At 65.2% G+C, this 23,645-nt stretch overlaps 1 protein-coding gene across 3 annotated transcripts in view; it reads right to left on the bottom strand.

Annotated features, from left to right (window-relative positions):
* Nucleotides 1–116: 116 nt before the first annotated feature.
* The window catches only part of ZFPM1 (zinc finger protein, FOG family member 1), a 33,182-nt gene continuing 9,653 nt past the window's right edge, over nt 117–23,645 (bottom strand). Inside the window, exons 2-10 of one of the 3 annotated variants that reach the window (XM_083794885.1) lie at nt 19,211–19,342; nt 17,447–17,542; nt 8,422–8,555; nt 6,021–6,126; nt 4,852–5,061; nt 4,496–4,720; nt 4,153–4,248; nt 3,864–4,013; nt 117–3,711 (exon numbers count right to left, since the gene is read on the bottom strand). In XM_083794885.1, coding sequence (XP_083651011.1) covers nt 1,505–3,711; nt 3,864–4,013; nt 4,153–4,248; nt 4,496–4,720; nt 4,852–5,061; nt 6,021–6,126; nt 8,422–8,555; nt 17,447–17,542; nt 19,211–19,342 — 3,356 coding nt within the window. In that variant the 3' untranslated portion in view covers nt 117–1,504. Of the gene's footprint in view, nt 3,712–3,863; nt 4,014–4,152; nt 4,249–4,495; nt 4,721–4,851; nt 5,062–6,020; nt 6,127–8,421; nt 8,556–17,446; nt 17,543–18,871; nt 19,082–19,210; nt 19,343–23,645 lie in introns of those variants that run through there. The other 2 variants (XM_083794886.1, XM_083794887.1) reach the window with 2 other exon arrangements.

Raw genomic sequence — 23,645 nt, 5'->3', positions numbered from 1 at the left:
GGGGGGGGGGCTGTTGGCCGTTCCCCCCGCTTGGCACGGGGCTGGGCCAGGCGCTGGTGCAAGAGGGCACGGGGCAAGGGGGGGGGGGATGGTGGTGCAAGAAGCCCCCCGGGGAGCTGCTGCTGTAGGATTGCCCCAGGCTGGGCTCCCACGAGGGATCCTTGCATCACCCCTTTTTTTTTGGGGGGGGGAGGTGGTATCTTGCCTCCCCCTGCAGGGCTTGGGGGGCAGCTGAAGCCTTAGGAAGCCCTGTGAGGGCTCCTGGCCCCACGGGGACCCCAGGTGCCCGGTGGCTCCGGGGCCACCCCGTTCAACCACAAAACAGGGTATGGGGTTACATCAACCTGGGGGGCAGGATCAGGCCCCCTCCCTGCAGGGGTGTAAGCCGTGCCGTGCTGGGGAGGGGAAAGAAGCTGTGCATGGCGGGGTGGGGGTACGCGCATCCCCCCCAGGGCCTCCCAAACCTCACCGTGGATGGAGGAGAACCCCATTAACCCCTCCAGGCTCCTCTTGTGGTTGTCCCATGTAATTAGGATTTAATTGGGGAGGGTGGCTCAGGTGTCCCCAGCCCCTTGGCTGGGGTGGCCCCGAGCTGGCTGCCCGCTGCCCCCCCAGCCCCAGGGGAGCGGGGACGCGGCCACCTCCTGCTCGTGCCACCACGGACACCGACCCCGAGCACCCCAGACCCCAAAAACGCTCACCTGGGGACCCCAGCTTTGGGGCTCCGGCACAGGAAACGAAGGCAGATCCCTCCTTCCACGGCAGCTTCTCCCCTTCGTTAACCAGCTAATTAACGAGCTGCCAGCCTCCATCCCTGCACCTGCTGCCCCACGGGGGGTGGGGGCTGCCCCCCAGGCCCCCAACCCCTACTCCCCCCCGCAGGGAGGCGGCAGCGTGGCGGTGTTAGAGGGATTTATTTCTGTACACACGTATACACACAGCTCGCAGGGCAGCTTCGCTCTCGCCTTCAGTGCTCTCCTGGCCCAGGGGCCGGTTGTGCCCCCCCCCACCCCCCCCCCCGGTCCCTGTAGTGTCTGCCCAGGGCAGAGCCCCCCCCCTGCCTCAGTTTCCCTGCAGCACGGGGCAGAGGAGGGTGATGGGGCTGAGGTAGGGGGCTTTGTAGGGCCGGGGGGGTCCGCCCCCTCCGCCCACACCCCGATGTCTTCAGGTCCTCGCGCCTTGGATGTGCAGGAACCCCTCTGGCCGCTTGTCCCCGCTTCAGAGGGATTCGGGGCGAGGTCTGGGGGCACCCAAGGGTCCGTGGACCCCCCAACCTTAATCCTCCACCCCCCCTCCAAGGGTCCGCCCGCCCCCATCGCCCCAAACGGACCCCTGCAACGGGCACGGCGCCAGGCACCGCGGTGCTGGGCGCACCTCCACAACCATCCCTCGGTCCGCGGGGTCCCCCGGCACGGTGGGCGCCCCCCACCCCGGCCGCTCCTTTTCCCAAAAAACCCCCCCCGAAACGAGGCTGGGGGGGGTCGGGGGGGGTGGGCACCCGACTCTACTTGACGTGCTCGGCCGCGTGGGACGAGCAGTAGTACTTCTTGTGCGCGATGAAGGTGGAGAGGCTGCTGAACTTGATGTTGCAGAGGCGACAGTACCTGTGGTTGCCGTTGGGCAAGGGGCTGGCCACCGCCTTGGCCGGGGGGGTCTGCACCCCCCTGTCCGTGTAGGCGGGGGGCGTGGGGGGCTCGCGGGGCCCCTCCCGCAGCGCCTCGGGGGCGGCGGGCGAAGCGGGGGGCCGGGGCGAGGCGGGGGGCCGGGGGCTGCCGTTGGTGGGGGGGTCCCGAGCCTCCTTGCCGTTGAAGCTGTCCCGGCGGAGGCGGGGGGGGGGAGCGGGCGGGCGGGGGGGTGAAGCGGCGGGGGGCTCGGGCGTCCTGCCGCCGCCCCCCCCTCCGGGCGTTGGGGTATCGGCGAGCCCGTGCCCGGCCGCCGCCACCGGTTTGGCCACGAAGAGCCCGTGGGCGTTTCGGAAGTGCTCGATGAGGTCTCCCTTGACGGCCCCGTTGAGCGGGCAGTAGGGGCAGACGGAGAGGGGCACCTTGGCACCCTTGGGGTACCGCTGCAGCGAGTCCCCCCCCGATGCCCCGGGGTAGGCGGGCGGCAGAGCCAGTGCCTTGGGGGGACCCCCGGGGCTCCCCGTCGGCGCCGTCTTCTCCCCTTCGCCGGCGCCGTCGGGGCTGCGGCCACCCTTGAGCACGGCGGGCACGGCCCCCTTGATCTTCTGCAGGTGCTCCAGGGCGCCGGGCTGCAGCGAGGTGGCGGGGCACGAGTACTTCTTGTGGGCCAGGTAGCTGTCGAGGCTGTTGAAGCTGATGCGGCAGGCGGTGCACTCGTGGTAGTCGGCCAGCGGCAGCAGCGGGGCCGGCGCGGGCTCGCCTCGCCGCCGCGGCTTCTTGCTCAGGTCGATGGGGCCGTCGGCGTCGGGGCTGGAGCTGGGCGACGGGGCGGCCCCCGGTGCCTTGGGCTCGGGCGCTGCAGGAGGCGCCGGCTCGGCCCCGTGGATCTCGTAGAGCTTGCGGCGTTTGCGGGTGCGGGGGGGCTGGGGCAGGAAGGGGACCTTGGTGAGGCCGGGGCGGCGCAGCGGCGGGTCGTGGCGCGAGGCGCAGTAGAAGCGCTTGTGCACCACGTAGGTCTCGTGGCGGCTGAAGCGGATGTTGCACGCCTCGCACAGCGTCTTGCTGGGGTCCTCGTCCCCCTCGTCCCCCGCCGAGCTGCCGGGGCTCTGGCTGTCCTCGCTGCACCGCCCCGACGCCGCCTCCGCCTCGGGGGACCCCGCTTTGCCCTCCTCCGGGGGGGCTGCCGGCGGCGGCGTGGCGGCGCGGCCCCCGTCCCCGTCCCCCGCGGGCGGCCCCTGCCCCTCGCCCGGCGGAGGGGCCAGCAGCGTCCCCGGGGCTGCGGGACCCTTGGGTGCCCCGGGCGGGGGTTTGAGCTTGCGCACGCCGGGGGGGCTGTCCTCGGCCAGGTGCCGGCTGGAGCAGTAGAGGCGCTTGTGCACGTAGTAGTTGTTGATGTTGTTGAAGGTGATCTCGCACTCGAAGCACGTGGCGCCTTTGGGCACCGGCGTGCCGGTGAAGAGGGCGGGCGGCACCGCGCCGTGGCCCTGCTTCAGCCGGCTGTGCACCAGCTCCGACATCTTCGCCAGGATCTCCGACGCCTGCGGCACCACCGCGGCGGCCTCGTGGCCGAAGAGGTACTGGGGCAGGAAGACGGTGCCTCCCGCCGTGCCCGTCCCCGGCTCGCTGGGCACGGGGCTGGAGCCCGGCGTGGGGCTGGCCAGCTCCGACTTCACCTTCCCTGCGGGGAGGCTGCGGGGGGACGAGGCTCGGGAGCCGGCTTCTGGCTCTGAGCCGGGGCTGCCGGCCCCCTCCCCGCTTTTTGGCGCCTCCGCCTCGCTCAGCGGGCTGTCGGCGGGCTCCTCCTTGATGCGGACGGGCTCGCCGGAGGAGGAAGAGGAGGAAGAGGAGGAGGAGGAGGACGGCCCTTCGCCAGCAGGGGCTCTGACCTCGCCGTTCTGCACCTCAGAGGCCGGGGGCCCCGTTGCGGCGTCGGGGGGCGATGCGGGCTGCGGGGGGGCGTCGGGGCCGGGCAGGACGGCGGGCAGGGGGCCGTGCAGCACCACGTGCTGCGGCAGGGCCGGCAGCCCCTCGGGCAGGAAGGCCGGCAGGCTGCACTTCAGCACGGGTGGGTTGTTCGGCTGGCTCAGCCCTGCCAGGGCGAGAGAGGTGTTAGAGGAGCTGGGGGGTGGGGGTCCGAGCATCCCCACCCCATGGCTGGAGCCGTGCGGGGACGCAGCCCTCAGTGGGGCGACGCCAGGCTTCGGCGGGGGTGCTGGCACACGTCCCCCGTCCCGTACTCACCGGGGGCGAGGGGTTTGGCGTTGGGCAGCGCCGGTGCTGGCGAGTACACCTCTCCCTTGGAGCCCGGCTGGCAAATCATGTGGTTGGTGACCAGGTGGCTGTAGAGGATGTCCCGCGTGGTGGAGATGAAGCCGCAGCTGTGGCAGACGCCTGCAAGGGATTGCAGGGGCATGGAGGGGATTGGGGGGGGGGGGCCCTGTCCCCATCAGTGCCATCCCCTGGTGCCGCCGTCCCCAGGACCCACAGGGGACGGATGGCCCCGGGAGGACGCCAGGCGGCCCTAACTCACCGTTGAGGGTGTCGGTGTGCACCTTCAGGTGCCGCTCGCAGTTGGCTTTGGTGGTGAACGCGGACAGGCAGATCAGGCAGACGAACGGCCGCTCCCCTGCAAGACAGACGGGCAGACACCTCAGCGCCGAGGGACGGGGACGGCGGGGACACCCCCTGTGCCACAGCCAGCATGCAGCGTGCCCGCTCCGTATTTATGCTTTGCAACCGAGCACCAGCTGCAGGGCGCTGCCCCAAACCGGTGCCCTAACTGGGGCGGGGGGACCCTCATCTAACTGGTGACCGTGCAACCTCCCTGCCCCCCCCCCCTCCATCCTGGGACCCTCGGTGTCCCCGTGCCGTACCGCTGTGGCTCCGCATGTGGATTTCCAGGGAGCTGGCGCTGGGGCAGCTCTTCTTGCACTGCGGGAAGGGGCAGACGCGCTCGTTGGGGTACGTCTCCTTGGGCTTCTCGTCCACGGCGGGCGAGCCCGAGCTCTGCCGGCTGGCGCAGTAGTACATCAGGTGGGCTTGCAGGTTGCGCTCGCTCCGGTACCAGATCCCGCAGTCCTTGCACGGGAAGACGTCCTCTGCGGAGGGAAGGGACGGGCGGGAGGGGATGGGGCGAGCGCGGGGATGCTGCGCCCCGCCGGGTGGCCGGGGACCCCTCGGCCAGCGTCGCCCCGAGCCCCCGCCGTGCCCCCCAGCCCCGGGGACTCACTGTTGACCACGGCGGTGGCCAGGATGGCGGCCATGCCGGCCTGCTGGGGCAGCAGCTGGATGTCGGAGTGCAGCGCGGCCGGGTAGGGCGAGTCGCCGGGCTCCGCTTTCAGCGCCTGGCTGGGGATGGCCGGCGGCTCGGCCACCACGAAGGCGCACACGGGCTCGTCCTCCCGCACGGCGCGCGTGGTCCTGCACCACACGGCTTCATCTGGGGGAGCAAGGGCGAGCAGTTAGCGTCACCCAGCCCGGACCCTGGGTCCCCATCAGCAGCTCGGCGCGTTCCCCCGGCCGCGGCTGAGCCCCGGCTTGCCTGGAGGTGGCGGTGTCAGCCCGCGCCTGAGCCGCGCTGCCTGGCACAGCCCTGATGCCGCCAAGGGTGCTTGCGCTCAGTCCTGCACCGACACGTGCAGTGCTGCCTGCACCGAGTGAGCATTGCACGGAATCTTGCACCAGTGCTTGCGCTGAGCCTTGCAGCCGCGCTCGCACAACTGCTCGCACGGAGTAGCGCACCAGTACTTGCACTGACTGCACCAACGCTGGCAGTAACGCGTGCAGTGAGTCCAGCACCAACGCTTGCAGTACTGCATGCACCGAGTGAGTATTGCACGGAACCTTGCACCAATGCTTGCGCTAAGCCTTGCAGCAACGCTTGCAGAACTGCTCGCACTGGGTAGCGCACCAATACTTGCGCTGACTTGCACCAATGCTTGCAGTAATGAGTGCATTCAGCCTTGCACCAACGCTTGCAGTACTGCCCGCACTGAATCTTGCCCCACTGCTTGCAGTACTGCTTGCACCGAGCATCGCACTGAATCTTGCCCCAACGCTTGCAGTACTGCTTGCACTGGGTCTTGCAGCAATGCTTGCGTTAATCCTTGCACTAAGTCTTGCACCAGTGCCTGCAGTATTACTCGCACTGCGGTGCACCACTGCTTGCAGTATTACTTGCACTGACTTGCAGCACTGCTGGCAGCGATGCTCGCACCGAGCATTGCACCAACACCTGCACATCTTTGCACCACCACCGGCAGTAAGGCTTGCGGCGAGGCTTGCAAGGTGCATGCACCACAGCGGGCAGTACTGCCTGCGCTGCGTATCACGCCGCATCTTGCACCACCAACCCCTTGCAGCACCCGTGGCTGTGCCCCCCCCCCGGCAGGTACCAACCTTTCCTGTAGATGACGGCGTTGGCGTCAGGCTCTCCGGGCACGAGGGGCAGGCGGGACAGCCAGCAGCTCTCGTCCCCCAGCACCAGCGTCACGGGCGGGCTCTGCTGCGGGCAGGGAGAGACGTGGGTGAGCGTGGGGACAGCGTGGGGACAGCGGGGCTGGGGGGCACGGCAGCGTGCCCCGCTCTGCCCGTGCCAGCGTTGCGCCCGGCTCTGCCTTCCTGCATCTCTAATGAATATTAATGCGCGAGGAAGGGGGGGGGAGCAAGGGAGGGGGTTGGAAATTAATCTGCCTGATCCTCCGATGGCTGCCGCGGTAACGATATGAAATCTAATTATTCGTCCCAATATTTCTAAACCCTCAAACTCAGACTGACAGTCTCAGCCGGTTTGGGCCTTATCGCTGCGAGGAGCCGAGTGCTCGCAGCGTGATAAAGCGCACGCGCGTGCGCGCACACACACGCACACGGGCTCGCACGCACGCGTGCACGCCGCGCCGGTGCACACGCGGCGCCTGCCCGCAGCTGCTGATGCTGCAGAAAGCGGCTCTGGAGAGCAGGGGGGGGCACAGCATAGGCTCCCCCCCGCGAGGCTTCAGCTGTTGCTTTGCAGATTTCCTGCGCGCACGGAGGAGCCGCGGTGCCCCCGCGCAGGTGCTGCTCCCCACGGAGCCCCGCAGCACCCCAGGGTGCTCGCAGCACCCCGGTGCACCCTCCCCATCTCCCCTTCGTGGCCGCGGAGTGAGCTGCCCATCCCGGCCACGGCCCCCCAGCCCGCGCTGAGAAACCTCCCTTGTTTTCCCTCGAACAAAGAGGTCAGTGTCTCCGCGCTGAACCGGCCCCGATAACCATCGGAAACCCTATCTGCGCCGCATCCGCCCCGGCTGGTGTTATCGGGGCAGCCCCGCGCTGCCCACCATCACCCCCCTGCCCTCCATAGGGCCAGGTGGGCTGGGGGGACGCGGGACAGGCACCGAGCGCTGCCCCCTTACAGCCGGCACTGCCAGAGGGGTTGTGCACCCTCCTGAATGAGGGCATTTTGGGGAGCCCCGTGGGACCCGCAGCCATCCTGCTCCTCCATCACCTCCACCCCGATCCCTACCATGATGGGCGCAAGCCACGTCCCTGGCCAAAGACGCACAGAAGCCACTCGATGTCCCCAAGTCCCCACTAAATCTCCAGTCGCGAGCTGGCATTTGGGGACACCCCCTTTGCCCCCCCCCCCAACCCCCCTGCCGCCAGCAACAAAGGCGAAGGGACCCAAGGGCGACAGCCCCTATCGGGGATGGGGCTGCGATCCCTTCCTCGCTTCCCCCGAGCAGAGATAGGGAGGGAGGCGAGCGGTGGAGGAAAGCAGGGCTGGGAATCATCAGCCCGGCTCGATAAGGGAGCTGCTGAAATGGGAGCAAAAATATTTAGACAATAAATGAAGTATCAGAGAAAAGCCGCGCATATCTTTAAGAAATCAATCATCCTGTACCGGGTGTCTGGACACACGGCGCCAACCGGGAGATAGGGAGCCAAACTGGGCAGATAAGGGTTAATCAAGGATTTAATTCGGCAAAGACAAACGGGCCTGAGCTAAAAAAAAAAAAAAATATATAGAGAAAAAAAAGGAGTGAGGGAGCGAGGAGGAGGAGGAGGTGGGGATGGAGCCAAGATGAGAGCCCCGGCTGCGAGGACCCTGCGCTGGAGCTGCCCTCGCACGGCTCCGGGGAGGGGGCAGAGGGGAAGGATGCGGCCGTGAGGAGCCCCAGGGCCTACGGCACACCCGTGCACACCCACACCGATGTTCACCCCCGGAGCAGGCACGAGGCGCCAGCAGCATGGCTCCAGCACAACACCAAACCGCGAGGCTCAGGCACTAAACCGGCTGAAATCCCAAAGGGTGCCACCCCGCTCCTTGCCACCTCTCTCCGCTTGTCCCCGTGGCCGCCGGGCTCCCCTCTGAGCCCCAAATCACCCCGAGCCCCATCTCCCCCGCAAGCACGTGCGTGCCGGTGAGCAGCCTGCTCGTGGCACAAGTGACACCGGGGGGGGGACGGGATGCGACCGCCAGCGCCCCGCTGGGTGCTGCCGTCCCCAACCCTCGGGGATGCTCCGAGCTCAGATGGGCAGCGCCAGGAGCTGTGCCTGGAGGGGAAGGGACCCCTGGCAGCCTGGGGGTGTCAACGTGGGCACGCGTCAGGCCGGTGTTTTAACAGCCGTGTGTTGCAGCCATGGTGCAAAGTGGACGTGTGAGGGCGAGGCGAGCGCCCCGGGTACCCAAAAGCAGCCGGGTGATTCCCACGGGGTCAGGGAGCTCAGCGCAGGTGCAGGGAAAATCCCCCCCCCAACGATTCCTCTCCCCAAACCGCTCACTGCTGTGGGTTTCCCCCTTCCCCGTCAGCGCCCCCCTTACCGTCTCGCCGTGCCCTGGCGATGCCGGCTCGCTGTGGATGCTGCCCTGGAAAGGGCCCCAGGAGAAGCCCTCGGGGAGGCTCCGGCGGGCTTGCACCCGCTGCTCCCCATCCCGCACCGCCAGCTCCAGCTCATCTGCGGAGAGAAACACGACATCAGCCGGGCCCTGGCACCGAAGGCCGCCCCGTCCCCATCCCCATCCCGATCCCTTTCCCAAAGGGTGCCTGGGAGGCGTTAAGAACAGGAAGGTTTCTTTCAGGCTGGTTTTGGGGGAAAACCGAAGCAGGGCTGGAGCGCCCAACCGGCCGAAACCACAGCCCCAAAGCCGGGAGAGCCCCGAGGGCACCTCTCGGTCCCTGCACGCCCGCGCCGGGGGTCCGGGCTCGGTGCCGCGGCGGAGCGGAAGGAGCGCTTCCCATCCCCGCACCCAAAGTCGCAGCAGCTTCAGGGCTTAATGGCTTTGATTATCTGATAAGGCTCTGGTTTAATGGGTTAGATAACACGTTAATACACTATGAAGGCTGCTCTAAAATGTTTTAACTGTGCCTTTGTCTTTCGGGGCGCAGATAAGATGGCAGGTAACCAATACTCGGATGGACGCGCGCCGGCTGCCCCTCGCCACGCAGCGCCACGGGAAGGGGCTGGATGCTTCACCCTGGGACAAAGGATGCTCCCCGAGGACAGGGAGCCACCCATGGGTGCCACCAGCAGTACGGGGCTCCCAGGGCCGCTCTGGGGTTCCCCAAAAGCCAGCCACGTGTCCACGGGGACATTGGTGCCCAGCTCCTGCGCTCGCTGCGCGCTCCGAGGGCACCGCTGCAACGCGCGGGTCCCGTGGGCGGGGAGGAGGCTGCGCTCGTTTGGAGGCAAATTGCTTTCAGGGCTAGGAACGCGGGGAGGATAAAACGATCCCGTGGCTGCAGAGATTGGAATCTGATGCGTTTATTAGCCGGGCTGACATCCGGATCCTCTCTGCGCCGGGGTTATTTCAGGTGAGCCACCGGGAGGGCTGGGTGCTGAGCGCGGGGCGGAGGTGCCTGCGAGCGCCCAGCCCCACGGTGTCACCTCGAGTCCCCTCCATCCGGGGGGGTGGGCGAGGAAGCCTTGTGCTGCCCTGGCTCTGAGCACATCCCAGGGGCGCAGCTGACGCCCCTTGGGGAAAAAAACACCATCTGGCAGGGTTGGATGGGAGAAAAGGTCCGCAAAGTTGCTGAAGGTCCCAAAGGTCTGAGGCATGCCAACGGGTACGTCCCTCTCCACGACCCCACGGGGGCTGCTCCTCCCCGGCACCCCGCTGCCCACCAATTCGCACTTCCAGCACCCAGTTATTGCCAGCAGCCGGCTCTTGCTGGCTCCCAAAGCCGCTGGTGTGGGCTTGGGGGGTCCCTTGAGCCGCCTCCATCACCAGCCCGGCCCCGGGACAGCACCCCCGGGCTGCATTGGCCCCCCTCCGGCGCTCCCCATGGGCTCTGCCCGGCTTTAGCTCACCTCTGGCTTTTGCCTGGGTGCCCCTGGGGAACGGGTCCCTGTCCCAGCCCAACTGCCACATCCTTACCCCCATTGCCCCCCCCCCTTTTGCCCCCCTCCCCCCGTCTCAGTGCTAATCAGCGGCGTTTGGGTCAGGAGACCACGTCTCCGCGATAAGCGCGTTCGCCTGACACTTCCCATGTCAGAGCACTTCATCTTCTGTGTATCAATCCCCAGCAGAGAAAACACACAGGCGCTGATAAAGAGAAAACCGTTCCAGACGGGGGGACAAAAATAGAGCCGGCCCCGCCACCGGGCACGCCGCAGCGGGGCGCATCCGCCCGCGGCCCCCAAAAATTCAGCGTGGGGCTGGGCCAAAGCGGGGCTCCTGGCGGCGCTGAGCCCGGTGCTGGTGGCTGAGGCTCTCTGGATGGATTTGTGCCCGCACCCTGTGCAGGATTTGGGATGCTGCTGGAACCGGCTGTGCCCCCGTTTGCGGGGTAACCCACTGCTGTAGGGACACGGGGTGACAGGGGGGCACCCAGCTGGGTGCCTGTCCCCACGCTCCTCACCGAGGCGGCCAACAACACCCGGAGAGAGGAGAAAAAAAAAAAAAACACGTTCTTCCCAAAACAAACACACAGCATCGTTGCGCTTTGCATCGCCTGGCACAGGGGAAATAACGGGAAAAAAATGGAACGCAGGTGGCCTTGGGGATGTCACCCAAGCCGAGCACACACGCAGCGTCCCCGAACGGGGACAGCCACCCACAGGTGGCCCCGTCCACGCAGGAAGCCAGCCCCGACAGCCCCAAATTCAGCCAAATCGCCCCGTCCTCAAAGCGCCGCGGCAGGGACCGGGGACGTGCCGGGACCCCGGCGGTGCCACGCCACGGGGCCGCGGGAGGTGACCGGTGCGCAGAGCCCGGCGGCCCCAGGGAGCAAAGTGCGGGTGCCCTGCGCTGCCCTCGCCACCGGCGCTCGGTGTCACCACCCCGCGGGGTAACACAACCGACCCCGTTATCTAATCTCGCCATCGGTTCCCGGCGAGGCGGTACCCCGCGGGCGGCCCCGCCGTTATCGCAGGAATTCTCATCTCCGAGATGATTAACCACCTCGGGCAGGGATGGGGCTGCTGGCTTCGGGTCAGGAAAAGCAGCAGAAAGGAAGGAAGGAAAAAAAATAACACCGGGGGGTGGGGGGGTTTGGTCCCAATGGGGGCACCTGCTGGGCACAGCACGGGGCCCCCACGGCAAGAGGACAGCGGTGCCGCTCGGGGAGAATCCATCCCCTGAGGCTGGCAGAAAAGTGGGGCTGCTCCCCTCGCCCCGGTGTTTGCCCAGGGGCCAGCAGCTCCCGCTCACCCCGGCCCTTCGCCTCGCCTTATCTCCTCATCGAGAGATTTCGGAGAAATAGCCTGAGCTCTGCCGGGGAGCAAAGATTAATCCCGTCACCGCACCGCTGCCGTCTATCGGCCGGTAAATGAAAGAGAAAGCTCCCGGGGCACCCAGGCCAGTCTGGGGCCGGGGTCCCAGGGGGGTCAGGACGCGAGGCGACGCACGGCGGTGTCCCCGCGGCCATGGCACGGCCTGCAACGGCCCGCTTGCAAGGGGAAAACCGCGGGCATCCTTGTGGCAAGGGACATCCATGGCGCGAGGGCAGCAGGGGGGTGAGGAGGCGGCGCCGTGACCCACGCTGGCTCCTGGGTGCTCAGGAGGTGCAAACGCACACCCCCACACACGCGTGTGCACACACACACGTCCGATTTTCCACCAGGAGCGAGCAGGAGAGAAGGGCTGGTCCCACCCCAAAAGGCTCCCACGTCCCGGGGCCTCCATCCCCTCGCCCCGAACGTACCCGCGACGCTTTAACCAAACCCTAAAGAATCGGATCTGCCCCGGGACGGGATCTCCGATGCGAGGACTCCGCAGTGTTTGCAGCTGCCTGGATACTATCTGGATAAATACAGCTATCAGGGAGTCATGAGACCGCTTCCCAGCACCGGCAGCACCACGCAGCCGTCCTATTAATACTGCGCCCCGGCCCCCGGGGGGCTGCCAGGCCTGGGGGCCCCAATGCCAGCCCCCACCCCAAATGAGACACCCCTAGTTCCAGAAAAACAGAGCAGGGGGACAAAGGGGTCCCACGCCTGCCCGTTTGCTGTCCTCAGGGCTCGGGGACCCCCAGAGAGGAGGGTGAGTCCATCCGTCCGTCCGTCCACCCATCTCTTGGTACCCGGCCTCCCGGGAGCATCCCAGCTGGGAAAATGGAGGCGGGGGGAAAAGAGGAGCCCCCCGAGCCCCCAGCCCCGGCGCCGCACGCACGCCCCCCCCCCCCCCGGCTGCTGTTTTTCGAAGGCTGGAAGGCGTCGGAAGGAATAAATCCTGACAACTCAACTAGCGCAATGATGTGATGGCACCGCGCCGATAAGATGGAGGGAGCCGATTGGGAAGAGTCTTAAGCCGCCAACACGCCGCATCTCCACTCTTCACCTCCGCTCACAAAGGGAAATCTCTCCAAAGGGGCTAAGGAGATTATCCCGGCTTTGCTGTCCCGGGTGCTCGAGTAATCAGGGCAGCCTTGGGAACAACAAAAGGAGCGAGCGGGGCTTAAATTAGAGCGGGCGAGGACGGGCGGCTCGGGACGCTCTCGCCCCTCTCCCGCTGATCCCGGGGGCACCGCGGGACAGCCCTGAGCCGCGGGGGGATGCTGAGTGGCCCCCCAGCTTCGGGGTCTGGGCCTCACGCACCTCCCCTCCTTCCCCCTGCCGCTGGGGTGGTGGTGGTGGTGGTGGTGGGGGATTTTTCTGCCCTTATCGCCCCGCACCATCGCTCGCCGCGTATTGATTTTTCGCCGCGGAACACCGGCGAGCCCTTATCGCGCCGAACCCTGACCCCGCTTAATGGAGGAGCTGTTACCTGCCCCGAGCAGCGCAGCGGGTGCTTTATGGGGTGAGGGGGGGGGGGGGTGAAGGAAGGGTGCTGAGCCCCGCTCGCCAGCTGGCCCGCAGCTGGCAGGCGCCGTGGCGGTGCCACGCGGTTCCCCGGTACCCCCCGCGGCCGGGGCGCCCTGCCCCAGCAGGATGCGGCCCGATAAGGCTCCCCGAGACATTTGCTTTCGGGGTGTTGCTGCGTCCCGCAAACGCACGGGGACGCGGGGACAAGGGGTCCCCATCCCTCTGGAGGGGGTGGCACGAGGGAGAGCTGGAGGAGAGGGACGGGGACACAAAGGCACAGCGGGGCCCCCCCCCCCCTTTTTTCCCCCCGCAGACAATAGCGGCTGCCCTGGCGTGAGATGCTATCGCGGCTCATTTCAGAGCTGAATGGGTGCCCTCCCAGCCAGGATATGATCGGCCCCGCAGCCCCCCGGCTCTTTGTTGCACCGAGCTGGGCTCTGGGGAGGGTAGAAATAATCGTAGGGACACAGAAAGTGCTCACAGAGGGCCGGGAGGAGGGAAACTTTCGGGGTCCCCCCAGCGAGGGGCGGCCGGAGCCTTGTGCCAGGGTTTGGCACCTCTGGGGGCCCTTTGTCCCTGCTCCGTCCCCCAACTTGGGGCTAACTGGGACCCCCCCAGTGCTGCCCAGACAGGGCAGAGGGGAACAGGGGGGTGCCGTGGGGAGCTGGGGGGAGGAAGGAAGCCAACGTGAGATGGAAATGGGGAGCAGAGGGACTTGGGCCAGTGTACGGGGCAGATCTACGTCCGTCCACCCAGAGGTGTCCCCAAACCGTCCTCAGCATCCCTCCCCACACCGTCCTCAGCATCCCTCCGCCCTGCAGCGTCCCCAACCCCGGCAGGGTGCTGCACCCTGCAGGCCCCCCTCCGTGTCCCCAAACCAGCACAAGCGTCCCCAGCATCGCTGGGACCATCCCCAGCCCTGCCACCAAGCATCCCGCTGCCTTCGGTGCCGGCACGGGGCTTGGCTTTGCCTCCAGCAGGCACAGGCTGGGCAGGGCGGGGGGTCCCCAGGACCCCCAACTTGTGCCCTGCGCCCCCTCTCTCCCCGGCAATCTACCACAAACACGCCTATCTGCCGCTCGGCCCGGCTCGGGATGATAAAGAGAAATAGCTGGAATAATTTTTCCCACCCACACATACCAGCGCGGAGGGGAAGGGGGAGCGCGGCGGGGTGCGGGGCTGTCCGTCAGGACGAGCCGTCCCTCCTCGCCGTGCCCTGCTCGCCCCGATAATAAACCTTGAGGTTTGCACACAAGCTCCAGGCTGCGAGAGATTATTCAGACAGGAGTCAGGGTGCAGATAAACACAACCGAACAAGAGAGGGAGGCAAACGGGAAAGGGGAGGGCGGGGGGAGGAAAGGGGGAAAAGAAAAAAAAAAAAAGTTTGCAGTTTTAATTAGATGCGGCGCAAAATAATAATAATAATAAAATTTCCCCCACCCCGTGCTGGGGCTGGTACTGCACGGGGTGGGCGCGCGAGGCGGGATTTGGGGTGCGCGGGGGAGGCAGACCTGAGCGTTGCTCTGTAACGAACCCGAAATCATTGTCACAGCTCGGAGACAGCGAAATGAACCCCGAAGAGCCGGGGCAGCGGCGGGACGCTGGGGCTCAGCGAAACATCGATGGGGTCCCGCGTGCCCCGACACCGGGACGGGGGCAAAGCGCCCGCCCCCGCCCCCCACCCCGGGGCTCCCCGAGCGCTGGCACCGCGGAGGGGGCAGCGGGCACCGTACCTGGGCGCCGTGGCAGCGCCGGGGGGATGTGGGCAGGCGATAAGGCCCCTTTGGTGTGGTGCCTGATCGCTATCGGCGGCGGCGTGCCAGGGAGGAGGCGGGGGCGGCTGCCCCGGGGTCGTGGTTTTCGGGGAAGGGGGTGGGGGGGGGGACGGGGGGACACGACACCGGTGCCGTGAGGTCGAGGCTGCGCCACTGTGGGGTCCCCTCCTCTCCTGCAGCAAAAAGCTTCGCTCTACCCGGCGTCCCAGTGGGGATTCTCCAGTGTCTAATATTGAGGTTGAGCTGCCTGGCCCTCGCTCGTGGCTCTGCTCTCCCCTGCTCTCCCGCCCCCCCCCCAACGCCGATACCAAGTTCGCGGCGTTTCTCAGAGCATCTCGCCGTACCCCTCCGGGATGTGCGGCTGGGCATGGCCAGGCTGGCTCGGGGCAGGAGGGGACAGTCCCACGGCCCCAGCTCTCCCTGCTGGAGAGGAGCCGAGGCCGCAGGTGCTCCCAAAGTCCTCATCACGGGCCCAGCTCCAAGGCTAACGACGACGAGTGGGCGAGATGGAAAGCCGGGGCAGGGGAGAGCGCCGATAACGGGACGGTTTTGGGGGACGCGAGTGGGCGCCAAGTCCCCCCCTCTGACCCCGCTCGCCGCCGGCGGGCACGGGCACCGGCGTTCCCCTCCCAGCACCTCTTCAGAAAGCGTCTAAAAGCGAGATGAAGCCACCAAAACCGTGGCCGGGGAGCAGCCCCCCTCCGGCACGGCCACCGAAACAGCCCCGCACATCTGTAAACGCTCCCAAGTTGAGGATTATAGATTATGGTATCAGCTATTTGCATATCAGAGCTGCGAGCAGCCAGCCCACCCTGGCGAACAAGGTCATTTCAAAGATAAAAAAAAAAAAAAAAAAAAATCCTCCTCCTGCCCCACGGGGCCAAGGAGACCCAGAGAGAGTCCCCCCACGGGTGCTGCAGCGCGGAGGGACAGCAGCGAGGGGACGGGGGTGACATCTCCACGCTGCTGTGCCACCCTGGGGACTCATGAGCCCCTGGGAAAAATATCCCAAGCTGGGAGCACCTGCAGGGCAGCGTGCCCACCGAGCACCCATTACGCGTGCCCGGAGGGCAGGGGGTTTGCAGACCCTAAGCACAAAGCCCCCCGGCCCCCCGAGACCCCGCGGGGCGCGAACAAAGGCGCCCGGGAGCAGCCTTGCGCCCGCCACCCCCCTTCTCCCGGCCGCATCTTCGCGGCTGCCATTGCTGACATACGGCGGATCCTGCCAGATAAAAAGAAAATTCAGGCTGCTCAGAGTTTCCCTTTTTGCCAGCTCCATCCCTGATAAGTGCAGAGCCTGCAGAGCGCCTGATAGACGGGCTATCGCGGCGGTTGGTGCGAAAGGAACACCCTATCGCTGCAGCATCGCCGGACCGCCATCAACTCCCAGCCACACAGAAATTAATACCACTCCAATTACCAGAATAGAGATGGGCTGGGAGAAGGCGATAATAAAATCTCTTTTACATAAAGAATGCAAATAACCCGCGCTGGTTGAGGGGGGAAGGGGAGGCAGGGCCGGAGCGGAGGCTTCGCACCGCGCGCCGCTCGTTTTGGGGAGCCCGCGGCGAGGGGTCCGGCCGGGCAGCATCCTCCCGAGCGCCCCGGTACGACCCCCGCACGGTTCCACTTGTAGGAAACCCTGCGGTGGGCCAAGGGGATGGAGCTGGAGCTCGCTTTGGCCACACAGATGGGATGGGAAGGTTTGCTTTTAGGAGGGGAAGAAGGTCCCCAGCGAGGCATCGCAACCACGGGGATGGCAGCGCAGGAGCGGGGAGCCCTGCGGTCACGGGGACAAAGGGCCGGGGAGCAGATAAAGAGGAGCTGGAGCCTCGCAGCTCCTTCCTGCCGGCCGTGCAGGAAGGGACGGGGATATCAGCGGGGCCGGCGCGCGCTTCCCCTCGGCTGGCACGGGATGGGGAGCGGGGCCGGGCGCCCCATCGCTCTCCCCCGTGCCGTGGGGATTTCGGCAGCTGCCGGCACACGTGTGCTGGCCGCCGGCCCTTCCCAGGGCTCTCCATCGCCCAGCCCGCCTGGGTGCCCACGGGACGCAGCGCGTCCCCTGCGCCAGCCGTCCCCATCACCAGGCTGGGATCAGCGGCGAAGGGCGATCGCTATCCAGCACCGAGGTCACCCCTTCCCGTCATGTGCGGCGGGGAGGAAACGCGCCGCTGCCAAAACGGCCCCCGGGGCTGCCGAGGGGACACGGGGGCTGCTCAGCACCCGCAGCGTGCTTGGGGCACCGAAATGTGGCACATGCACCCATCGGGCTCGCCGTGCTGCTGCCAGCCCCGGCGGGCACGTGCCCGCAGACCCAATCTGTGGAGGAGCCCCGACCCTAAACCCATCGGCGCAGAGGTTTGGAGATAGCGGTGCGATAGGGCGCGGGGCACCCACAGGGCTAGCCGGCCCCCGCGGCTCCGCGCAGCCCGGCGCAGAGATGCCAGCAGGGAGATAGTTGGCTCTATTCGCTGCTTGGGGTTTTGATAAGCATCGTGAAACCACTCGAGCTTCGCTCTTGTGGTTGCCAGAATGTTTGCGAAGTGGCCTCGCCAGCGCGTGGCGGTGCAGGACAGAGCCCTCCCTGCACCAGGGTGCGCGATGCCCGCGCTGCCTCCAGCCCGGCTGCTCCTGGCATGGTTTTTACAGACCCGAGGGATGTGGGAGAAGGTGACCATCACCTCCTGCATCTCCTGTCCCAGCAGAAGTCTCGGTGCTCGCAGCGTGCCCAAGTCTCAGCCCCACCACCCTCCCTGGAGGAGAACACCCCGATGCCTCCAGCCGCAGCCCGCTCCCAGGACGCAGCACGGTGACCGGCCGGGGACTCACCTGGCCCATTCCAAGAGTTCGGCTCCTGTGGATTTTCTCCAGGATCCGGTTTCTCGGGCTCCTTCGGACTCTCTGGGACGTCTTTCGACTCTGCCTCTGCAGCAGGAGAGGGGAGGCACAAGGTCACGCGCGGGGAACTTCAGAGGCAGTCGCCCGCGGAGGGCAGGAGCGCCGCAGCCGCGATGCACCGGGGCGAGGACGCACACGGGGCTCGCGCCCCAAAATCGCCAAGCCATGGCCGCAGCCAGGTCCACACGGGGTCCCCCTGGACAACCCAAAGACCCCGGCGCCCCTCATCCCACACCAAAGGGGCCACCAAAACACCCTGCCGGCCCTGGGGGACACCCCGCTCTGCCGCCACCCCCTCAGCACCGAGGGCCCCGCGTCACCCGGTTCGGTCCCGCTCCCGTCACGGCTCTATTTGTGGCGTACTCATAGCAACTTGATAACAATTATTTTCTCCATTAACTGCTGTTGGAGATGCAGCAGATAAGGCCTATCTGCATATGACAGTGTGGAAGATTAGCGCCCAAAGTACATGTTTGCCTTCGCGTCCCGGGCGGATAACCAGCGCGGAGCCCAATCGATAGGCGCCAGAGCGAACACCCAGGGGTGACGTCACCGGCATTGGAGATTATTAATACAGGTGATAAGCGCGATGATTAACATCAAATAAATCAATCACCGGGTATAAAAGTCCTATTATTTTTGGCTATAAATCAAAGTGCCTGGCATATTGATTTTTATCCATCTCGCTGAAAGCTTTAGTGGCCGTTATTGCTGCTCGGCGTTATCTCTGCTATCACCTCTTTATCAAGCCAGGCTAGTGCCAGGTGCAGCTCCGCGCCCGGGCTCCCAGCTCCCTCGCCCCCAGCCCCGCTCCCCCATCAGATAACGCCGCTCGCTCCCCGCGCTGCCGAGCAAAGTTTGCCTCCGGCCACCCCTGCCCTCCTGCCCCGACCTCGGTCCCCTTGGGGCCCCGTTGGCGGGGCCGACCCCGCGCTTTTGGGGTTCGGGCGCTTCCCGGGAGCCTCGGCTCCTTCCCGGCCGGCTCCATTAGCCTTGCCCCGCCGCCGTTATCTCGCAGGGCGCTGCAAACATTAACTGATTAGGATTTGCCCCCACCTCCACAGGAAGGAACTTAAAGGATATCTGGGGACCGCGGCAGCCCGGCCCTGAAACGCGGCCGCCCCGGGGTGGGGCGCGGAGCGGCGGCAGGCAGGCGGCGGCGGCGCGGGCAGGAAGCAGGCAGCAACGGCACAGCGGGGGCTCCGGCCCCGGCCCCACCGATGTCACGTCGGACGCCAGCCCCGAGGGTCCCTCCGTGTCCCCCCGTCCCTCCCACGCAGCCATCGGGGGGAGGTGAAAGGTGCTGGAATGGATTTGGGGTGATGGTGCTCGCCGGCAGCCAGCAACCCAGCCTACCTTTGGTTTCCAGCAGCCTGGTGTGCGACCCCCCCCCAGCACTTTCCTGCCCCCGGGAGAGCCGAAATTGCTCCTGCTTGTCCCCAGCTCCAGCTGCTAGGGTCCCCTCCGTGCTGGGGAAGGGCCACAGGAGCCCACCAAAGAGCATCCTTGCTCCTGGCCATCATCCCAGGGCCACGCCAGGCAGCGGGATGGAGCACCCAAGGCCCACCTGGGTCTTACTTAACCCCTCCCGCTAATGATGGGGCAGGGAATGCTTCATTAGCTAATTAACACCAAGCACCAGCAGCTGAGCCCACGCTACTGGGAGCAAATGGAAGCCCCTGACATGCTTCTCACCTTCGCTGCTGGGGGGACTGGAGGCGTCGCGCTCGGCAGAGCCCTCCTGATCCGAGGCGGCCCCTTCCCTCTCCGAGGGGCTCTTCTGCCCCGCCGGGGCGTCCTCGCCTTCCTCCATTGCTCCCAGGGAACCTGCGAAACACAGAGAGGGGGGGTCAGTGGGGGACAGAGCCCCGGAGCCCTCCCCAGCTTGCTTTGAGGGATGCTCGGGGGCGCAGAAGATGCAGGGTGGGATAGGGGTGCTGTCCCGGTGGCACGGAGAGGGACACACTACGGCTCCGCATGGCACAGGATGGGTAACCCCCCACACTGGCCAGCATGTCACTGGTGTCCCCTGTCCCCCCACAAATGGGGGCTAAAGAGCCACTGCCTTGCTCCAGGGTGTCCCCTGGGGGATGCCTGGTTCCCCCCCCAGGACATGGGGCTGGGGGAACGAGCCCCGGAAGCGAGCGGGGTCCCCATTGCGCATCCCCCACGGCTCCCCGCACCGGGAAACGGGGAGCAGGGGGCGGGTGGGTGCAGGATGCGCCGCGGGTACCCCGCAGCCCTCGGCACGCTGCCATTGCCATGGCAACTCAGCATCCCACGGGGCCGAAAGGAGGAAGGGAGGGAGGGAGGGAGGAAGGCGGCCGGCAGGCAGCTCGTGCCGGCACGCTCCCCGGCACGCGGCGGGCACCGGGCGGCCAAGCCCCCGGCATCGCCCCGGCACCCGGGGCAGGGGGAAGCGCGGCGGGCGGCTGCGCGCAGACCTCAGCCGCTCTCCGTGACTCCAGGCAGGGATATTTACACCGGGAGAACAAAGGGCCCATAATCTATACAAAGCAGACAACAATGAGCGTGAATAAAGAGGCTGCCGGAGAAGGGAAGGCAATTTATTCTAATTCTGCTAATTTCAGTTCCAGCACAATTAAAAAGACTCTGATAATATTCAGAAACAATCGCCGGCTAACAAATCGTTTCTCTCGCTGTAAATGAAACATTGTTAGGCTAATTTTTTCTTTCACGCCTTCGCGGCTCTCGGGCTCCTGATAAAGTTAACCCGACTCGTGCCTGCACTGCCAGCACGGCCGGGGTGGGACGGGACGGGGACGGGGCCGCGCGTGCCACTCGCCCCAGGGTGCCCAACGGGGTGCCCCGTGGCACCCACCACCCACCCCGAGAGGTGTTGTAGAGGGAACCAAGCCTATAAAACCTTGTTGTTGGGTAACGCACTGGCACAGGGCGCCCACGGGGATGGGGACACAGGGGGACAGGTGGCACCCGTGCCGGCCACGTGCGCCCATGTCACCAAGGACGCATCCCCGCATCCAGCGTGCCCCTGTGAGCAGCCCTGCCCCAGCCCACCCATCCCCAGGGGAATAAAGCACCACGGCCAGCTGGGTTAAAGGAAATACTGGCTAGTTTTTTTAAAAAAAAAAGAGGAAAAAAAAAAAACAGGAGAGAGGGAGAGCGAGCGGCGGAGCAGGGAGCAGAGCGTCATTTCTCCGGGATTGCTGGAAGCCCTGCACAGTTATCACCGCACACAGCCTCCCTCGGCTTGCCTGATCTGTCTATTCTTCATTAAGCAAATACGCTGAAATGGAAATGAAAACATAATAGCTATTTGATTTTCGGCGAGATATTTTGCATATTGGTTCAGTGCTGATAGTGGAATTTCATCAACTCCCTTTTTTCATGCTTTAAAACTGAATTACTGAGGCTGGCTTTACAGAGAGGGGAAGAGCCAAAAAATGCTCCGGTCCAAGATACTCCGCTTGGCGATTAACTCTTCTTCTCCTCCCTCCTTCTCTCTCTCTTTTTTTTTTTTTCTGATAACAAGGAGGGATTTTTTTAAAAAATTACAGCAATTGTAAGAACTCGCATTAACCCAAGTCACTCAGGTGCCAGCGCCTGGCCCGTCCCTGCTCCGCCACCACTCCCCTCCCGGGATGGGGGCCAGGACCCCCCCATCCCACCACCAAACCTGCACCCACGGGGCCACGTCCGGGCGCTGAGCCCCAAAACTGGTCCCCAGCAAAGAGGGGAGCAAGCGGCCGTGCGCCCCGGCGAGCGGGATGGCTCCGAGGGGCTTCTCCAGCATTGGGAAAATCACCATTACTCAGGTAATGATTTGATCATTCCACTCCAATTAAGGTTCTCCCAGCACAGGAACAATAAACCTTTTCTCAATGCCTTGCACTTATCTGGTAAATTAAATAAAAGGGGGAAAAAAAAAAAAGAAAAAAAGGAGGGGGGACTTTTCCAGGCTGCCAAGACAGAGACCCTGGACGCTCCAAAAGCAGGCATGCAGACAAGAGCAAAGCGATAAGAGGCCTCGATAACAGATAGAAAATAGCAACAGATCCAGACTTTCCCACCAGCTCTGCGAGCGGGGAGGAGGAGGAGGAGGAAGAGGAGGAGGAGGAGTCCTGTGGAAGTGGGTCCCGGCCACCGCCTGCGAGCTGCCAGCGCCGCTGTGACCGCGCGCACGTGCGAGCTGGGGGCGACCAGCGCTCGCTTCTGGTTTTCTTTTTTTTTTTTTAATTTTATCAGCACGCATCAAAGTCCAGAAGCTTATTTTATTTATTTTCTTAAAATAAAACATATCTGCCACTGTCGGGCTGAACGACGGCGCTCGGTGAGCTGGGGACTGAGGGCTGACCACGTCCCCACGCCTCGCCGATAATCGCCCAACAGCTCGCGGTGACCGCAGAGCCCGGGAGTGGGGGAGCACCACGGTGTCCCCAAGGTGTCCCCCCTGTGCCCACGCAGCCCGGGGACCCCCCCGGTGTCCCCAGCTCCCCGGTGTCAGCGCTTGGCATGGCAGGACCACGGGTGCAGCCGTGGGGTGAGCCGCTGGAGAGCAGAGAGCAGCCCTGTTCTCCGTTTCCACCGCATCCTTCAAGCTCCTCCTCATCCCTACGCTGACCCCAAAGTCATCCCCAAATTAAAACCGAAACAAAAAAATCCCAAATCGGCCAGCTGAGGCTTGCCACCAGGACTACGTGGGCCCAAAGCAGCGCTCCTGGTGTGCGAAACCTCGCCGGGACGCTCGCCGATCACGTCGCAAGCAGGGAGATGAACTCTGGGTATTGCTTCTTTGGGGTGGCGCAGCTGCCTCAAAATCCCAAAGCTCCCTCTTTGCCCCCAAACCAGCCCAAAATTCACAGACGAGAGGCAAAGGGCTGCACGGCGAGCAGGTGTGCCCTGGGAAACCCACCCTCAAGGAGCGCCGCATCCACTCCCGGCTATGGCATCGCCAACTGGGGGTGCCCAAACCATATGTTGGAGGTGCCCAAGCCATACATTGAGGTCATCCCCCCCCTCCCAGCAAAGCCCCCCCCCCCGATTCTCCAGCAATTCGGCCAGGTCCGGCACAGCCCGGGGATTCCCCAGGGTCTCGTAGCAAGGTTGGGCTGCGTCCGCCCCGCAGCGAGCAACGCCCGGGGAGCAACCTGGGCTGCAGGGCGATCCAAAAACCGCCGCTATCTGATGGGCCAGAGGCCCGTGCTTCTCACCCAATTTTTCCTGGTACTTGTTAAGGTTTCTCTTCCAGCGGCCCCGATGCTCTGCATGGCCTCGGGTGCCCCGGGCAGCGCCGGAGCGGGGATGCCAAGAGCCACGGCCGAGGACAAACGAGGTTTTGGTGGCTGGGAAATGACGTGGGTCCCCAAAGGTTGCGTTATCCAGCGGGTTATTTTTGGCTCCCTCTGGCTGATCTTTCCCATCTTAACCTTACCAAAATTACAACGTATTCCGTGGGGAAGCCAGGGATGGAAGCAGCGGGAGGGACCTTCCCGCCCCAGGGACCCTGTTTTGGAGGAAAAACGAGCCTTTCTGAGCACACAGCAAAACTCTCCCCCCCCTATCAGCCCCGGCGCAGGTTTGGAGCAGCATCCCCCCTCCGAGATATCAGCATTTTTAATATCAACCCCATGCACGGAGCTGATAATGTTGGGGCCAGCCCCAGCCGCACCTATCTCGAATTAGGAGCCCTTTTCTATCGCGCCCAGATAAACTCGCCCCGCGGCTCTTCTGTGTTAAAAGGGTAAGGAGAAGAAAAAATATTCGGGGAGCTGTTAGGCGGGGGATTTTATAGTTTGCGATAATTTTTTAATTATAAATTATTATTTTGGCTTAATTTACCTGCAGGGACGGATGCTGTAATGGCTCGTGCCTGCGCCCCGGGGGACCGCGGGTGCCTGGCAGTGGCACCCCCATCTCCCGAGCATCCCTCCCCAAAAACGAGCAGCCCCTCGTCGGCGGGGAGGGGGGGGGGAAGAAAAGCCAAGCAGAGAGGCAGAGCCTGAGAAAAACCAGCCCTGCTGATAGGGGAGAGATTGGTTTCAGCCGGAGCTGCTCCCCCTGCCAAGTCCACATCCTATCTGCGCGGGGTGCAGTTACTTAACATTCATCACCGGCTGAACTCTGTAACTTTATCAGCGCCCGAGCATGG

The sequence above is a fragment of the Anser anser genome (assembly GCF_964211835.1).
Source record: "Anser anser genome assembly, chromosome: 11".
Classification (NCBI taxonomy): Eukaryota; Metazoa; Chordata; class Aves; order Anseriformes; family Anatidae; genus Anser; species Anser anser.
This window is presented reverse-complemented; position numbering and strand designations above follow the sequence as displayed.